Raw genomic sequence first — 19,097 nt, 5'->3', positions numbered from 1 at the left:
AAAGCATCTGTAATTAATGCCTGGACTAACTAGGAGGAAAGAGAAGGATGTTTTCCACATTGTTCCACGAGACAGTGTACCTGCCTATAATGAAGTGTATGTTGTAATTCATCATTCCTTAATCCACATAATCCCTTTTCTTTCTGCTGCTTTCCACATCCTTCTTTGAGCATGCCCATAGTGTCTTTGCACACACAGTACAAACAAGAAGGTTCCTGGCTGGCAACTCTCCAGCTCTTGGAGGTGGATAAATGAGAACAAATAGAAGTGTTGACATTTAAAAATAATATTCCCACACTGTGCTAAAAAACAATCAACTTTAGAGTGTTCTATCCACTTTACAGAAAGGAACTGTGTTTGTTTTCCTGGACTTCCTTTAGGTTTCAGGCATCTAAAGAAATACTGAATGAAAGCACCTTTTTTCAAACCTAGCAACATATGTTGGTGTCAGAAATGTTACACTGAGAAGAAAACTATCAAAACTGATAAAAAGGTTTATAGACTTTTCGTCATCCAGAAGTAAGTGTGAAGTTTGTCATTATTGACTTTTTTGTCCTGCTAAGAGGAGTGGGATTTCTGCTGCAACCTTTTATTTCACTTTGCATGAGATCTGGACTCCTGTCATCTTTGCATGATAACTCCACTAAAGGAAATATCTTCACAACCTGAGGACTAGTTTCATATATGTCAAGTAAAACAGTCTGTTTTCCAGTGGAAAATGATGATAATGAAGCAGGTCTCCAAATGTGCAATTAAATATTTTTCTTTTCTTTTTAGTCTTTAAGCACATCTTAACACAGACCTGACACTGCTGCATTTCAAAAACATCAAAATCAACAAAATCATCTGAGATATACATAACAACTTTCCCATACCAGTCTGTGTTAGCATTCTGCATTGAAAGTTCTCCCATTGCTTTGCCCTTTTTAACTTAATACTTATATAAGTGGATGGACTGAAAGAGAAATTAGTGTGATCACACTGCTGCTGAGAAGCAGCAAAACCTAGAACAATATTTACCTCTTTAAAGGAGATTTTAAAGAAGTGATGCTTGCCACAAGGAACTGACAGACTAATTTTGTCTTGAAATAAATGTAGCAGCTAACTAGTGAAGATCAGATGAATTCTACCAGTATTTGAAAGGTATATATCGATATAAATATATATACATAATGAATAGAATTGTAAATTTATTAATAAACTCAATCACTGTTTGTGCCAAAGAAGTTTGACATTTGATAGGAAAGTGCTTGTACTAGGCAGCAGTGAAACTCAGCAATGAAACTCTTTTTGTTATTTTCAAAAGAAGAGTTTGCTCAGTGGAGGCATTTCTCAATAACTAAATGTGTTCATTGTAGTGCTGTAACACCTGCATCATGACATTGCCCATTATGGCCTCTAGCTCAGCCCAACCTTCTGAAAACTGAAACAAAATAAAAAAAAGAACAAAACCAGGACAGAAACAATGCAAGCTAGAACCTAGATCTTCTCTACTTCAGTGTACATTTATTTCAATTTGAGTAGCAAATAATGCAGCTACCAAGACTCAGCTACCTTATGCTCCAGGCTGGAGTCTTTAAACATCAGTGAAAAAGGCTTGATATGCTCTCTTCTCAATTTATCGCCACTCCGTAAGTCGATGGTGTGCTCTATTCGCTTGTTAATTTCCTCAGGCCCAGACTGGACATGCAAAGCTTGTGCAAGATGGTTTGGAAGCAGATTTATTGAATTTCTTGTTAGGGCAGCCAGAGTCTAGGGGAAAGCACATGCAAACAGAATAAACCTGCTGGTCCCCTTGAGTTAAAAATGCAATGTTTTAGATCATGTCGCATTGCAAACCATTACAGCATTCCATGCAATTTATTCAATGAAATCTATAGAATTATAAAATAATAAGTCTGTTCCACTAAACACATGCAGTACATTATAGGGAGTGCTTTAATGTCCTGTTCCATACAGTCTAGCAGGTTTGCTGCTGTACTGAATGTTAGGAATACAATCTCCTTTCTACATTCTAATACATAATTATTAGAGCCTGAATGAGGGGAGTACACACCAAAATCACAACACAGTATCTATGCCAGTGGTGTGTTTTCACAGCTCAGAAACACAAGTCACAAATAAAATAATTACATTTTTCTTGTCTTAATCTTAGAGTTACTGGATGTGTACAGTTAAGGAACAGATCAACAAGGCAGGAGTAAAAAAGGTGGCATTTCTGAATACTTCAGCTTGGGTTTTCAGATGCTGTGCTCTTATTCACTACTGATATATTTCAGCCAGTCAAGGTTACAGTTAAGCTATATGTTTTGATGTAAATTTAATTAACTTTATTTTAAAAATATGATTCTGATTGCTTTATCACTTTGATATTTCATTGACAAATCAAAATCAAAATAAAAAATAATAATAAAAAGAGAAGTATCTTGCACAGCTTTGCAAACAAAAGCAGGTCAAGATAGTACAAAGGATATTTCACCTTCTGGGAAGAGCTAGAGTTTGCTTTCATAAGAATAATTCTATTTTTATGTTACAATTTCATGACACGAACCACATGCAAGAGCAGGCTAATGGGAAAACAAAGTCTATTACCTGTGATACTCCCAAGCGTTAAGAAATGTTAATGAATGTAAAGGGTATAAACCTTCATACATCACAGCATAAGACAGGAACTATGAACAAGAAATATACTTCTGCATTTTAGGGAAAGCAAGGAAAATTTTTAGGGAAAAGCAAGGAGAAATTTCTTTTACTAAACTTTGTCTTTTCATACTAATGTTTCAGATATATTAATCTTGGAGTTAAGCACTAAGGTTATAGCAAAATCTTGGGGAACAATCCATTGACTCAATACTATATTATTAAACATTAAGGAACTGTTTTAATTAAGGTATTTCTATCTCTTTCAAACTGGGCATTACAAGAAAGTTATTATCAGTTTGTGCAGATGAAATCTCAACTGAATTCAATGTTAAAGGACAAGATCACTTTAGATCCTGTCATATGCATTAATGCCTCAGAATTAACTGTTATCTCCATGGAAAGTGTGGTTGGAGAAGGTCCTTAATGTTTTAGTTGAGTGTTATGTTTTATTCAAACAAAGGGAGTGATCTCAATTCATTTTAGAAAGTGACTATGTTTTCTTCAAATTACATTTTAGAATTTGACTAATGTGAAGAACCATCTTTCTGCTGAATGTATGAACTGGTTTAAAATTTGCAATGGATAGACATGCCATAATGTCAAGAGTATTGCAACAGTCATTAGTATTGGTGTAAAAATGGTCTCTGAAATTGTATTTATTTTCAGAGAAAAACAAAATTTATATCTGAGTTTAGCAAGGTCTCTTCTATACACAAGAACACACATGCAAGACAGTTGATTCAGGACAAATTATTGGCCAAGTATATGTTCTAACCATATTTTTTCTTCATCACTTTGCATTAAGATTCTGATTTTCCTACATAAAGAAAGGTTGATTCAATGGTCTTTTGAGCCTTCCTGATACTATCAATAGCTATTAAATTCAATATGGGAACATATACAAGGATCTTTTAGGCAAAGGATCTTTTAGGCCTTGCTAAACTTGAAGCTAAGTATAAAAAATAGATAGAATTAAAAGCAAGCAAACAAACAGAAAAATCCACCCAACATTAGAAATATTTTACTGACATTTAAAAAAAGGTAGAAGGGAATTAGTTGCTTCCTTTGAATAAAGTTTTCATGTAACAAGTCCAATCACCTGATTTGAGCAAGAAGGGACATTTGTAATCAGTGATATTTATAAACCTCTTGGAAAGCTTTACATTTGTTTTTCTTCACATATCAAACACCAGATCTTCCAAGGAATTAGGGAAATACAAACTTAGATGTTTAAAAAGACAGGATACTAGTAGGATTTTGTTCAGGAAGGAGATGTGTAAAAGAAACATTTGTAGAATCACAAAAGAATCCTTGGAATTGGAAGGGACTTTTAAAGGTCATGTAGTCCAAATCCCCTGCAATGAACAGGGACATGCACAGCTAGATCAGGTTGGCCAGGGCCTGGTTCAGCCTCACTTTGAAAGTCTCCAGGTTTGGAGCATCTAACACATCACTGGGCAACCTATTCCAGTGTCTCACTACTCGTACTGTAAAATACTTTTTTATTATATCTAACCTAAATCGACCCTCTTTAAGCTTCAAATATTTTTTTCCTTGTTCTATTATCACAGACTTTGCTAAAGAGTCTGTCCCCTTCTTTGCTATAGCTCCTCATTAGATATTGAAAGATTGCTCTCAGGTCACTTCTGAGCTTTCTCTGCTCCAAGCAGCCCATGGCTTTCTGGGTTGTGAGGGCAAATTGCTGGCTTATGTCTAGCTTCCTACCTACCAGTATGCCCAGGTATTTTTTGGCAAGGCTGCACTTAATCCTTACATTCCCCAGCTTGTATGGGTGGTGAGGGTTGCCTCAGTCTTGGTGCACGGCTTTGCTTGCACTTGGATTTATTGAACCTCATGAGTTTCACCTGAGCCCACTGCTCAAGCCTGTCTAAGACTGGATAGCAACTCTGGTGTGTCAACTGCATCTCACAGGTGATAAGTGTTTCTGCCTCTATAACTATATACACAATACACTCTCTGGATACTTTCTGTTTGTCAATTATGTGCCACTAAGATGCTTTTGGGCATCCTGGAAAAGTATCTAGAGCCAAGAGATGTGATATAGGACTTACAGTAGCTCCATGCACTGTTGGACCAGTTGGAGCCCAACTGAGCTTTGCTAAGATTTCTCAAACTGAAGTAGATAGCTGCAGTTAAGAAACAGTATGAAGCTCCTTTTAATATGGTAAGGCCTAGAGAGCTATTGATATAGTCCACTAGTTGGATCATTCAGCTGTTTCAGCGTGAGTGATTCATAGTATATAAGACATCTTGGTTTTTGCAGATAGTCCAGATGACCACAAGTCTTTCATAGGTTTTAACAGGGCATATGGGCTTCTCAGGCATCCTGGAACATCACAAATAACATTAGACCTTTATATTTAGGAACTGAGATCTATGGGAGGTTAACACCTGAGAAAGTTAGTAGACACAAGCATAGGTGCCTTGGGTTTAAACCAAATTCCATCCTGCTGTTTATACCTGTTTGCTGTCTGGACACTTTGAAGTATAGTTTTTTTGATAACTGCTAAGTCATCACTATAATATGCTAAACAAAACACAGATACTTAAATTTCCTTTTGTCTAATTTGTATCATCGTATATCAGTCTCATTTTGGTCTCCAGAATGACATCTGGTCACCATATTTTGCTATTAGCTACTTCCTCTGTAAGGTGCAGAAGATCCAAATTCACACTCCTAAAATAGAACATCTCTCTGACTTGCTTTGCTTTAGAATAGAAACCCAGACACCTGTCTCAATAACAGAAAGCTCCATCCATGTTAAACATAAGTTGAATTTCAGAGATAGGATACACTCATTTCCCTACCTTATCTCAAAACCAGAGCTAAGGTGTATGGTTATAACTGTTTCTTAGACTCTTACCGTTTTTATTAATATGTATAATTCTGTTCATAAAAAGTGGTTATTCTGTTCCTCACTCACACCTTCAATTCACTGACTTAGCCTGCCCATGCAAATTAGATTTGAGGTAAAGAGTACCATTACAATGAATTTGAGTTTGGGCAAGAGTACTCCAAAGAGAGTCTGCTATAGCATATTCTTCCATGATAACTACAACTAAAGCTGCAAGTGAGTAGGGTTACTCAGATTTTGTTGTAACTGATAGCAGGTTAAGAATTCTTCTAGGTTCTGTCAGTAAGTATTCAGACAAATGGAGTGATACTATGATGTTGCTATTACTTAGATTCTCAACATCTGCTTCTACCAGTGACTTTTATTAAAGACTTATTTCTGTCTATTTAAAGCTGACCTGACATATCTCTGGAAAAGTAGTTATTTTATCCCAGTATAATTTAAACATATTTGATTTGAAATACATTATTTGTGATCAATAATGCCTATCCTCTCAACTTTAAAATTGTAAATTACAAAACAATTGAAATACACGTGACATAGAAGATTATTTCTAGTTCTTTGTGTCCACTCAACAGCTAATGGGATACTGTGAAATACAAAATAATAGCTACTTCAAGTACAAACTAAATTCAATTCCATTCTATTCTTTAAAAATAAAAATAAAAAATTGAGAAATAATTCTAAAAATAGATCATTTGCTGCCAGAAGACAAGTATTTGGTGTAAGACAACAGTTTTGCCAATTTCAATAATTTTCATGAGCTTATGAATAGTTCATTAACTGAGAGTTGCTCTACAATACAATAAAAACAGTAGTCCTGTATTTTATTCCTCTTTCTTGTTAGTAGCAAGGTCAGATCTAGCTGAAAAAATGAGCAATGAAATGATAGCCTACTCTCCATAGTACAGAAATTAAAATGTCTTAAAGGAAAAGAAGAACAACGAGAGAGACATCAAAAGTTAGGCACAGCAGCACACTCATATATCCATTCCTAATGAAATGGGAATATATAGAAAGAGATACAGATAATACTAAAAGGTAGTGTACATACAGATAGACAGATGTAACGTATTAAAAAAAACAAGTGTTTTATATCACAGCAAACTATACCATGCTCCTGTACAATTTGAAGAGATGAATACAATATTACAATGATGGACTGACTGATTGTGAAAAAGTTTTCATTTCAGAGCAGATTTGCAAGTAGAAAATAGTTGAGAAAGAAAGACCTCCACACAACAGCACTTGAATTTTAACAGACAATGAAGACAGGTAGGACTAAGGATGTGCAGCAGAAGAAAGAATGTATCATGTCATTACAGATCACTCAGAAAAATGGAATATAGCTGCAGCTGACCTTGTTTCATAAAGACTCATTAGTCTTTCAAGTGCGGTGTAAAGAGAGGTGTCTGAGGGCATTTTAACCTTTCCATTTCCTCTAAGTAAGCAGACTTCACAAATAAATTCTCTGACTGTATAGGTATTGCTGTTTCCCAATGTTCTAGTAGTGCAGTGCTTTTGGGAAAGATCTGATGAGGAAGAGTTTTAAATGTTTCATATTTATGAAGCTATTACTGACTTTAGGGTCTAATAAATTTGCTACTGAACCTTTGTTATGCCTTAAAATCAGCATTTTAAGTTGTTTTTTTTTTTTTTTCAATAAGCGGAGAGGAGAAGAGGGGAGTGGAATGGAGAGGAATGGAGAAGAGAGGAGAGAAGAGGAAGAAAGAACAGACAAATTATTTTGGCAAGGATTTTTTCTTTTTTTAAATCATTACTATTATTATTATTATTATTATTTGTACTCTTTTCTTTCCCTTATATATGAAAAACTTAAACTGTGTTGTTTCCTCTGGCAGAATGTCCATTCACATCTTTTGCTTTGGTGGTAGTGCACTGAAACTGTGCAATGAGATATACACTTCAACTGGAATGATCCAGCTAGTTTACTTACATTAAAATTGCATTTAACTTATTTCTTTAAAGACTATTTCAATTAAAACTAAACTGTGTAGTACTCAATTTGATTGGGAAATAATGAGAAGAAAATGCTTGGGTCCTTGGCATTTTCCCAGTTTGGACTCATGATTTATTTCTGCCCTGAAAAGACTTGTTTAATCATTTGCTTTTACAGTATGTATTAGAGAAAAGGTTAAAGATGAATTTGTTTTCTCTGAGTATTCCATTATTGAAATGCACTCAAGCATGCATTCATACCACATGACATTAAAGGAAGTTTGACTTACGTTCTGTTTTCCCACTATGTTATCGAATGGAAGTTCAGGGCTCCATGATCCTTCAGTAAATGTTGCCCCACTGTTTCTCCTGTCGGCAGAACTGACAGCCTCTTTCACAATATCTTCAGGCAAAGTCAACAGACTCTCCTCAGGTTGTTTAATTAAATAAGTCTCAATGTTATGTTTCCTCAAGAATTCATTGCGTTCTTTGCCATGTCCTTCTTCAACTTTATAATCCCCATTGAGGCAGTCCAGTGTGGCTTTGGAGATGTGGATTCTCCTGCATAAGTGAAATAAGTAGTAGCAAATACTGATTGTGCTTTAGTATAAATTGGTAGCAAGGAGTTTTATGAACTCTGTACCATGTTAACATGATAGATGAATAGAAGTATTTCTGTTGTATATAATGATTTATATAATGAAAATGATACTGTGTATTCAACAAACATGATTTGGGGGCAAGTGCTGCCTTGTTTTCACCAACAGGATCTCAGGAATGCATGAAGTCCTGTCACAGGAAAAACTCTTGCATGTTTATATCTGATGCCTTTGTTCACAGTAATATTTTAATGAGAGATCTTTCTGATAAAAGTGAATCCGGACTGACACTTGAGGTAGATATGGTCAAGAAACAATATGGTGTGTATTAGAGCAGTTTGTGTGAAGGTTCTTTAATTTAATTCAGTTACCTGAGATAGCTTAGACTATTTAAATTAGTAATCTGATTATATCAGACATGAATTAGGGAATAGTTACTCAAACTAGCCCAGTGCCAGACAACTAGGATGATAATTTCTAACAAGAGTTAGTGATGTTAAAAAGCTTTTACAAAATTACATGTAACAAATCAAAGAGATGACATAAGAAGAACTCAAATTTTGCCAATGTATGAATGTAGATTTTAAGATGTTTTCCAACCAAACTTGGAGATGCTTGCTATTTGGAATTTTTTTTGGCCATAGTTATGATGACTTGAGGACAGAAATTCAGTTAAAAAAAATGGAAAGGAGAAGATTTCTTTTTTAAGAAATCTTCAAACATCCTACATGTAAGATAAACTGCACATACCTCTGAAACACATCCAAGTGTTTAGCCATGCAACAACTTACAAAACAAAATTATAAATGAGATATGAATGTTCATTAGACATCTATCTATGCCAAAAAATAAATGCACTATGTCTTTAAAATTGGCTTATATAAAAAATAAATAAATAAAAATGGACACATGGCACTTTCAGAAAGTCAGGAATACAGATTCCTAAAATTCAGACTTTGCTAAAATTCATCATTTATTTTTGACACAAACTTAGGAGTTCTTCTTAAGCACTAGAAATTTTTTTTGTGTCAACTGAAAGAAATAATCCTAGCACAATACTGGGGAACTTTCTTCTGGAACTTGAAAACTGCATTTAAAAATCAGTTTGCACAAAATATTTATGGAGTGTAAAGGCTATAAGCACCTGTATGATGTGAAGGTATTGCTACAAGAATCAATTGCTGATTATCTTTAATCATTGTGAAATGCCCAAGATAATCAGTCAGGGTCCTTGTGAAGTACTAAGTATCAGTCTGCAATTAAAAGATAAAAATTTGGGGATCAATCTTCTTTTTTTTTTTTTTTTAACCTATCTCAGCTTCTCACTGAAGATTCTGTACAACTGTCACTGGCTAAAGTCATGCTGTTATGATGTTCAAAGAGATAAGCACTCTATTGTAAACGAATCTCAGTAAAATAAAAGTTGAAAAAAAGAAGAGTAAAATGATTTCCCAAATATAAGCAAGATTAACCTGTAATTTAAAAACAGATCATATGATATATTAGACAATGCATTTCCTAGTCCTTAGAAAATTGAATTGGTTGAATTTGTTGAAGTAAAGTACCCATTAAAAAAAAAGGAAGAAAAATGTGGGAGAGAAAAGAAAGGAAGAATGAAAAAGAGAATGATACATTAGTTGCTAGGGTGACTATCTTTGTACTGAAATTCAACCTAATGTAATTTCAGAAGATTGTATTACTAAACCTGAAAATACGGATTCTATAATGGGAATGATAACTGGACTGTGGAGCTTGTTATTGCTGTAATACCCTATAGTGGATCAAATATTAATAAATTATTGGTAGATTAAAATATATATTTTGGATTTCACCTTTTGCACTGATTAAAATAAAATGAATTAAAACATATAGAGTCCCTTAACTTCCTTAATTTCATACAAATATGTCAGTAATATGAGCATTGAAGACAAAAAGTATAACCTACTCTACTTCCGAAGAAAAGCCAAAACCTTTGAGTAAAACCTGTCAATGATGCATCCCAGAAAATTTATTATTAGCTAAGTTTTCTGCCAGTTCAATAGAGTAGATTAACACCTAGATGAATCAACAGAAAATTACATGATGGGAAGCTGGCAGAAGAGTGTTTCTTAAATAATAATCCATGATTTTAGATGGGGAGAAGTGAGGAGAGGCTGAAAAGACCTTAAGTGCTCTAGGAAATCTGCTTTGAGCACCAGGAAAGTCTGATGTAAATCATTATTTTGAAAGACTTAGTGAACTGCTGTCACATGCAGGCTTTGCTCTGTTAGCAAATGGATATATGAGAGTGGAAATTACTCTGCTCCAATAGAATACAGCTTAGTCAGGTGTTTTATTGATACCAGGAAGGTGGTACCTTCTCTAGGTTATTCATTAATAGCTGTATTACTTTCATGAATTAACAGCAATAAACTGCACTTTTTTCTGGTTCAGATAATTGTTTTCCCCGTGCTAAGTAAGCAGCATATGACATTTCTTAGTTATCTGAGGCTATCACGGGATAAGCAGCAGTGAAAGTCATTTTCTTTTTCTGAAGTTTTATACACAGATGACATATGCACAGTATAGAATTTATTTTCAGAGCATGTAATGTTTCATTTTCTGCTCATCCTAAGAATATGGATTACCTTAAGGGCCCACTATAGAGAGGAGTGGAGAGAGTCCACATTTACAAACGCAGCATAAACCAAATAATTTTATAACTTCCTCGGAACATGACAGTTCAGACATATCCTGATGTAGGTTTAGAGAGCATTGCACATGACTCAGATTTGATGACTTAAATCCTCTGTCACTCAGAACCTCTCAAGATGACAGCATCACTTAAACTTTTTCTGTTTAACAGTGGCCATTGCTCTTGCTTCTATGTTCCATTGCCAAAAGTTGCATCATTGTATTGTGATCTCTTTTACTTCTTTCAGCAATGGGAAAGGGAAATGAAAGTGTATAGAAGACTCCTGCAATCAGTATTGTTACTTCAAACTTAGGGCAAGCAACTTCTGAACTGCAGAGAGGTGCATGTTGTGTCAGGTAGAAATAACATCTTATCCCCCAGGTGCATTTGCCACCACAGATAAAGAGGAACCAAACAGGTAAATGGAAAGTGATATATTTTCATATATTGACTGGCTGGCAAAAAAAAAAAGTCTCAAAACATCTGAAAAAACATTAAATATCTAGAAGAGTTCCTTGGGACTCAAGGGAATGACATAGAGTTATGTCTGGGGAAAGTCAGGTTGGTTATTAGGAAAAAGTTCTTCATTAAAGGATGGTGGGCACAGAGTAGGCTCACCAGGGCATTGAATCAAGCTGCAAGAATTCAAGAAGTTTTTTGGAAAGCACTCTAATTAAAATGGTTTGATGTTAGAGTGGTCCTGTGTGGAGCCAGGAATCGGACTCGCTAATCTTTGTGGGTCCCTTAAAAATTGGGATATTCTACGATTATATATAAGCCTACTATTCATAGCTCCTTGCTATTAGCATAGTGCCCTATGAAGATATATCACTTCACATACATTATGAAATAAAATAAATAACACTGCCAGATCTCATGGCAGCAGAATGAAGCATGGAGAAACTCAGGAACTGTCAACAGCTAGCTGGGAAATTTGGGCTATCTCTGTGTACCATAAAGTCTGAATACAACCACTGACCATCTTCATGAAATTTTAGATGGCAAATAAATATTTTTGTCATTTCCAATGCCTCTGCACGTAGACCATTTTTACAGTGTTTCTGGTTGTAACCTCACATATTCTTGCCAATCATAAAACAGAAGAAAAAGCAAACAAAGCCGACTAAACAACAAACCCCCCAAAATTATAGTTTGTGAAATAATGGAAAGAACTGGAAAGATTAACAGTGTGTTGAGCTGACAGTGTTATCTGACTGTGGGAAATACACGTTGCCTTACCCAGGAATTCCACCAGACTCGAGTTTGTTTGCAATATCCACATCCCATGACCAGACATCAAACTGCCACTTTCGCAGGCCCAGAACTCCACACAGAACTGATCCTGAATGTATGCCTATTCTCATGTCAATGTCATGCTTTGTTCTTGACCTAACATATCTGTTTAACAAAGCAAAAACAAAACAAAAAAGACCAGGCTCATGAAATTATATATCACATTTTTTCATATATTTAGGAAATAATAGAATGCAAAATACAATGTCAGTTTTGTGTAAGTAACTACTTGATCTCCAAAATGAAGAGATGCCTTTCTAGGTAGTAAAGTCCAGGTAGTAATTAAAGAACTATAAAAAACAGATTATCTTTAAGCACTTAGCTGCATGCATGGTTCAGTGGCACAGATATTAATCCTACCAGGCAGAAAGAAAAAGAGATAGGAAGAGAAACACATGTATGAATGAAAAGATTAATTGAAGTCACTGAGTTCATCAGCTTAGAATTTTTAAAGAACAACCAAAAACATGATTGAAATTACTACCATCAAACCTGCATATACTTTTTATTGCTTTTTTTAACTAACTTCAAAACTTCAAAAATGCTTTTTTTTTTTTTTTTTGAAAGAGATTTAACAGTTAATTTTTGTCCAAAGGTGAATTATTTACAGGAGGTTTGGTCAGATTAAATTGTTCCAATTCAGTGTAACAGCAAAGACCATTACACAGTACAGAAGTAAACACACAGAAAGGCTTTTATTAACAGTCTCAGAAAAGGGACTTTACTCCAACACTGTTTTCAGTTAATATATTTGTGGAACATAAATGGTATTTCATTATGTTAAAACAGTATCTCCTTTTTATGATATGAGAAAATGTATCATTTGCAGCTACAGTCACTTAAACCCAGCAATACTTTTTCCAAGTTAGGGTTGAGAATGTCAGACATATCATCATAGGAAACTCACAGTTGTGATAATTGGTCTATATCCATTGAGATGACAAAGAGAGAACTTTTCATGCCTTTCCTTATGACAACACAACAATTATTTGCACCAAGAATACTGTTAGAGCTAGTGTTCATTCATATTTGAATAGCTTGCTCAAGATAGGAAAAGTGTGTTACTACTGTTGGTCTAGGAACAAGATTGCTATATCTCTGTCAAGAGTTCAATTTCTGTGATCACCGAAGTGAACAGTAGGGCAAGATCACAGAGTAGGAAAGGTATAACAGCCCTATTTCACAATTTTGAAGCAAAATCATTGTTTCTGATGCCTCAGTTGTCACCTTGACTGACCCTCCCTAGAGGAAAAAAATACTTACTGCATTCATTGCGTGGCCTTTTGTTATTGCCTCAGGGGCACTGATTCATTGTGTGAAAAAATAATATAAAGAAATAGTTTCAAAATTGAGATAAATTAATCATAAAAATTAGTGAGGAATTGAAAATAAGCAATTAGTCTTTATATTCCCAAATCCTGGAGAAAAGTGTGTACATGATGTCACAGTGCAGTTGCTTCTCTATTAGGAAAGACCTTTACATCATATAATGAAGCTAACAAATTTCAGGTTTTCAAAACAGAAATGTTTATGATTAACACAGAGTTAATCATAACCTAATAAAAAAAAAAGAATGAACTTTAAGAGGAGATTTATTTCTGTTTAAATAATTCATAGTTTTCATCTTCAAATTTCTTTATTGTTTCATATTGAAATATGAAAATTTAATAAACATATAATCACCTGACTCTGGAAAGATGGGACTTGAAAACAAATCTTCGACACTTAAGACATTCTTTATGTATTGTGAGAGATTAAGAGAAGAACACTACAGTTTGTAATTTATTATGAAGAGTCTTTATAGGTATGCTACAAAAATATCAAAACACTCGTAATTCTCAGAGGAATTGTCAGACAACTCCCTGCAAAATTCTTTCTCCAGTCTGTCTTTTTCTTTTTCTCAGACCCAGGCAATTATTTCTCATTTTATGCCTAAGTTCTTTATCTTGAAATAGAATGCTAATTAGATTCAGATGAATAATTGAGCAAAAAGATTTTAACTGAAATATGCACACAATAAGAAGAACTTACATTTATTAAAATAGATTAATTGTGTGTGTCTCTATACATACATATATACTCTCTATTAGATCATGTTGAATTGTAAATGCTAGTAAATACTATCACTTAAGTATTGTAAATTATAACCCTGTATTTGTACATGGATCTCATTGTAGAGAACACGTACAAATGATGTTGCAACTAAGTTAAATTTCCTTCTATTTCCATAACCTTCTCTAGGAGTTGCTGGATTTCAACAATATTGTCCTAAAATACAGTCATGTGCTGAGAAAACTTTGATCATAGCACTTTTACATTTATTCAGAAGAGCACGCAGCTCTGATACCACACCACCGTCTACATGACACTAGAGACTCTATACAAGACCATACTCCTTCTTGCCTCATCTTTCACAACCTCCCATAAACTTTTCCACGTGTGCTGCTGAAGTGATACTTGATCTCAGCTCTTCATCTGTGGTCATCTGGGATTTGGACACCTGCCTGCATCTTTTCAATTAGAGCTGTTCTGTTTTTCTGTCAGATTTGGTGCTGGTACACCTGCAGGGCCCTATCATCACACTCTTCTTTTACTTGCCCTTCACAGCAATATGTTCTTACGTTGATAGATAGGAGATTAGTTATATTGAAGGACCTGATTGAATTGAGCACAGGCACTCTGGGATATATTTAAACAGAATCTGTCCAGAATATGAATCAAAAGCATGATGGTGATCTGGTCCTTCCTCCATTGCTTTGTTATTTGCAATGCAAAACTGAGCACAGAACTGTTAAGAATGTGTTTGTCAAAACTTTGGATTTTGCCAAACTTTTGTTACAAGTTTTTAAATTGAATAATAAATAGTTGTCACTGATAAATGAAATGATTGATTGGTGTATAAAAAGTCACAGAATTATTTAAAAGCTGAATTGTGCAGTAAGGCATCTCAGAATTATACAGAGAAAGTGACTTCACCATAGAAGTCTACATGGTCATATTCAATTCATTAACAGACATGGTGCTGGTTACTTCACAAGGTCTTGCTTTTATACTGTTGTAAGATAGAAACTATTAAAAACTCTGAAACTACAAAACCTGAGTCACTGTAGTCTTAGGAAGAGATAGTTCTCATTCATTCAGAAAAAAAAAAAAGATACTTTCAAAATCATGTAGTGTACTAGATACTGGAAAAAACAAATACTTCTCTTTCCATATGTTCATGTTCTGCATTCTCTAGTTCTTCTATCTCTTAAATTTATTCAACTAGGAATTAATTTTCTTCAACTATGAATGAATTTTCTTCAACTGTTTTAGGCTTTCTGGAAATTCTTTGGACAACCACATAAATTAAGTTGAATTATTGATGATCTATAATGCAACCCAGTTTACCTCAAAAACTCCCTCATGAAATGAAATTGTGACTGTTCCTATTCTTGCCATATCTCATTTCAATCAAGTCAGTAATGAACATTTCATAGGTTTTAATTGTGTCTTGGCACTTCCATCTGGCCAGCATCCTTTGATGGCTATTTGATTTTTTTATGCTACTAGCTTGAGGCATTTTATTTGCATGTTGAATGTGAACCAAAAGTCTGAAATCTGCTTTTCAACATTTTCTGTAGCTGCCAGAAAATGGAATGCCCTGGAACTCATATGCTGTATGTTCAGGCAGTGACAGATCAGCTCTATCTGTTCTAATCAATGTCACTTTGCAATACTTTGTCTACCAACTGAGATAATTAAAATATCTCCAGCATGTTTTTGTTGTGTTTCTTTGTTTTTTTCCCTAGGTTATATCTCCTAAAGTTTCAGGAGTTTGTTCTGTGAGACTTGTTGAGACATATCCATTGATGTTTTCATGCACTTGTAACAAGAATGGGAATCCTGTGTTCTCTAAACTACATAAGAGCTACAGCTGGTCCTTTGAGCAGGATGTGCAACTAGTGACCAGCCTCCTGAGATCCCAGCTGATCTGTCCTATGATTCTAAGACATTTACACAGAAAACTTTTCAGTAGAGCCTAACAGATTTGTAGAGCCTTAAAAGAACTCAAACACATTTTTGCACTGACGTAAGGAGGTACTGGATGAACTGAGGTGCCTGTTCTCTTTTGTATGATTCTGGGAGCTGTGTCATCCTTGCACAAGAAAGCCAGGTAACAGAGTGCACTAAACTACTGAAAGCTTCAAGGAGTACAGCTACATGACTCACAGGATATAAAATTTTTGAGACAGACTTCACAAAGCCCTGAATTTACAATGTAAGGCAAATAATATTCCAAGAAGCCACTTAAAAATAGCTTCAGAGTGGGTCTCCCTTGGAATGATCCCAGAGTCAACAGCAATTGTTACTTCTAGAGAAGTTTCATCTCATCATTTATCATTAATATAACCAACTTGCTCTGTGCTCAGCCTGACGCTAGAGCAATATGGACAATCAAATTACTTCTGCATTCCTATTTTTTAATTTTTGTCTGGCCTAACAGGCAGAAAAGAACCACAGAGCATTACACAACATATTGTCAGACATTTGATTTTTTCATTTGAAAACAATCTATTTTCACGTTCCTATGCTATCTTGACAATGTAACTTTGATAGCATTTGGAGGCACTTTCAAAGAAAAGAAATCTTAGAGGTGCACAAGCTGATTAATCATTACATAGTTAAATTTATTTAGGCGCTCAGCAGAAAAACAGGGAAGCAAAAGCAGACTGTCCTGTTGCTCTGTTCCTTCACTGTCAATGGCTGTAATGGAAATGTGAATGTGATGATACAGCTCATTTCTGAACAGCTCTGAAGTTGTGAACTAAGAAATTTTGAAATGAAGGAAAGTAATAATTTTTTGGTTTTGTGAAGCATTGTTCTGTCTCTCAGGAGTCAAAGCTCACTCCGGCATAGCCTGAGCCATGCATATTGTGCAAGAAAAAATCTGTTGAAGGAATCCAGAAATGCATCAGTTATAATAAATAATGGAATATGAAAGCAGTTCCTGGCTTCTTCAGTGTGTAAGTAACTTATTTAATGGTCATTGATCACAAACATGATTTTATTTTAATACTCAATTACGTTACAAGATTTTTTATTTTCATGTGAAAAGCAGAAAACCTAACACATCAGTCACTGAGATAATCTAAAATATGTTTTATTCATGAATTGCTGTTAATATTAGCAACTTACTATAGATAGTTTCTGGAGTTTCTGGCACTGATTTTTCTGTCAAAATAGTTACCCTTTCATCTGGTATTTTAGTGGGAAATAATCCAACAAACCATTTGCAAATCCATGATTTACCAAATAAATATACCAGCACAAACATTTGTTTCAACTTTCATCATTTATGCGAACTATCGTTGGATTTCCATCACTATGTTATTCAAGTGAGTCCTTGAGTATCCAAGCCTTATGCAGTCTCTGAGTTTTAGGATTAATGCCATTTGAAAAGGTGGTGATGAAGGAAGCAATCTTTAACCCTTGGAATCATGTCCTATCACCTACACTGCCACCATGTCCAAAACTAAAGAGCAGAAGTGACAGTTACATTGTTTGACTTGACATCCTGTGAAACATAGTCTGGTACATTTTAGCCACTTGAATTTATTTTTCAGTAACTTGCATTTGATGGGAATCTTTCTTCCAGGAAGAAGCTGCCACTTCTCATGGTAATATTGTTACCTATTTTTAAATCCAGTATTGTCTGTCTGTATTAATAAGCTCCTACAAAACAACTTCTCAGTTATGTTATATAGATATTTTTAAATATAATCTAAACAGATAAGCCTAAATAATTCTCTTATTTTAAAGGTACTATTGCTTCACAGATTATTTTTATGGCTTTTCCCTGCACCCTTATAAAAATATCTAACAAGCTCTTTAAAAGGATGACAAATCAAGATTCATTATTTTCATCTCAGTCTTGATATTGACATATCATTGTCTAAAATTTCCATTTCAAAAGTACAAATTCCTTTATGGTTATTTCCTTTACTTCTCTTAACAGTTCTTCCTTCACTCCCTCTTCCTTTCAGGATTCCCCTCCTTTTTCCTTTACCTCACTTATTCCCTGAATTTTCCTTGGTGCTCTCACTCTGCTTTATGTAGCAATTCCTCTTCCAGCAGCTCCATATGGAGAATTGAAAAGTTCAGTGAACAATCACACTAATCTCTATCTGGAGCATAATGCAATTTAGAAATTTAGTTCAGAATTACTTTTGTGTTCTGCATCTTCCTCTTACCTATTTTACATCCATTTTAATATATTTTTAATATATTTGAAGAACAGATCATATCACCAAATCCAACCTCATTTTACTATTGAGTTTTGAGTTCATGTTCTACACTTGACTGTCAGCAAGTAGGCTTTCCTGCACTGAATTTTATCACACAACTCATTAATAATCCCATCCATCTGACAATCCAACACAGCCCTGGAATTTCACTAACATACAATGCAAATGCTGATGACTGCTTTTCTTCACGCAGATTTTCTTCTCCCCATGTATCACTGAAGATAAAATTGAGGCTTTTTTTTTTTTTAATAGATAAATGTAATTACAGGTTTAGTTTCCCTCGGAGTTATCTCTGACATTGCTTTAACTTAGCTCAATGGTATTAAAATGAAATATAATCATCTAATGACTAAACATTCCTCTACTATCTTATTTTTATCATCTGTCAGAAGAGATAGGTGTCAATACAATATATTTAAGGCAGGAGGATTTGTACAGCTTAAAAAAATGGTGAGAACCATCTGAATAAATGGACCCATTATAAAGAACGTATTATTTTTATTTAGCTTGCACTTCCAATTTAATCTAAAGGCAGTTTAAAGAAGGTTAGGGCGAGATAGTCATAGTTAGAAATTTTTCTCATATGATAGGGCAGATCTCCCTTTCTTCACAGTAATAATAAGATTTTGTGGAACTTTCCCATGGATCAAAGTCACATTTTTATTGTGCTCAATGATTAAGGAAGCAAAGTACAAGGTAGACTGAAATAAATACAAGCTTTTCTTGTATAAACTTTGTAATAAGAACAGCAATGCATAAAATATTA

At 34.5% G+C, this 19,097-nt stretch overlaps 1 protein-coding gene across 1 annotated transcript in view; it reads right to left on the bottom strand.

The window, feature by feature from the left end:
* ADCY8 (adenylate cyclase 8) overlaps positions 1-19,097 on the bottom strand; it is a 122,890-nt gene that overhangs the window by 38,524 nt on the left and 65,269 nt on the right. The window contains exons 6-8 of the mRNA XM_065752391.1: positions 11,991-12,149; positions 7,769-8,039; positions 1,555-1,752 (exon numbers count right to left, since the gene is read on the bottom strand). Coding sequence (XP_065608463.1) covers positions 1,555-1,752; positions 7,769-8,039; positions 11,991-12,149 — 628 coding nt within the window. The remainder of the gene's footprint in view (positions 1-1,554; positions 1,753-7,768; positions 8,040-11,990; positions 12,150-19,097) is intronic.

This window comes from Cyrtonyx montezumae, unplaced genomic scaffold (assembly GCF_038088225.1).
Source record: "Cyrtonyx montezumae isolate F1298 unplaced genomic scaffold, pur_monq_1.0 scaffold_8, whole genome shotgun sequence".
Taxonomy (NCBI): Eukaryota; Metazoa; Chordata; class Aves; order Galliformes; family Odontophoridae; genus Cyrtonyx; species Cyrtonyx montezumae.
Note: the sequence above shows the minus strand (reverse complement) of the source record. Positions and strands in the feature narration are given on the sequence as shown.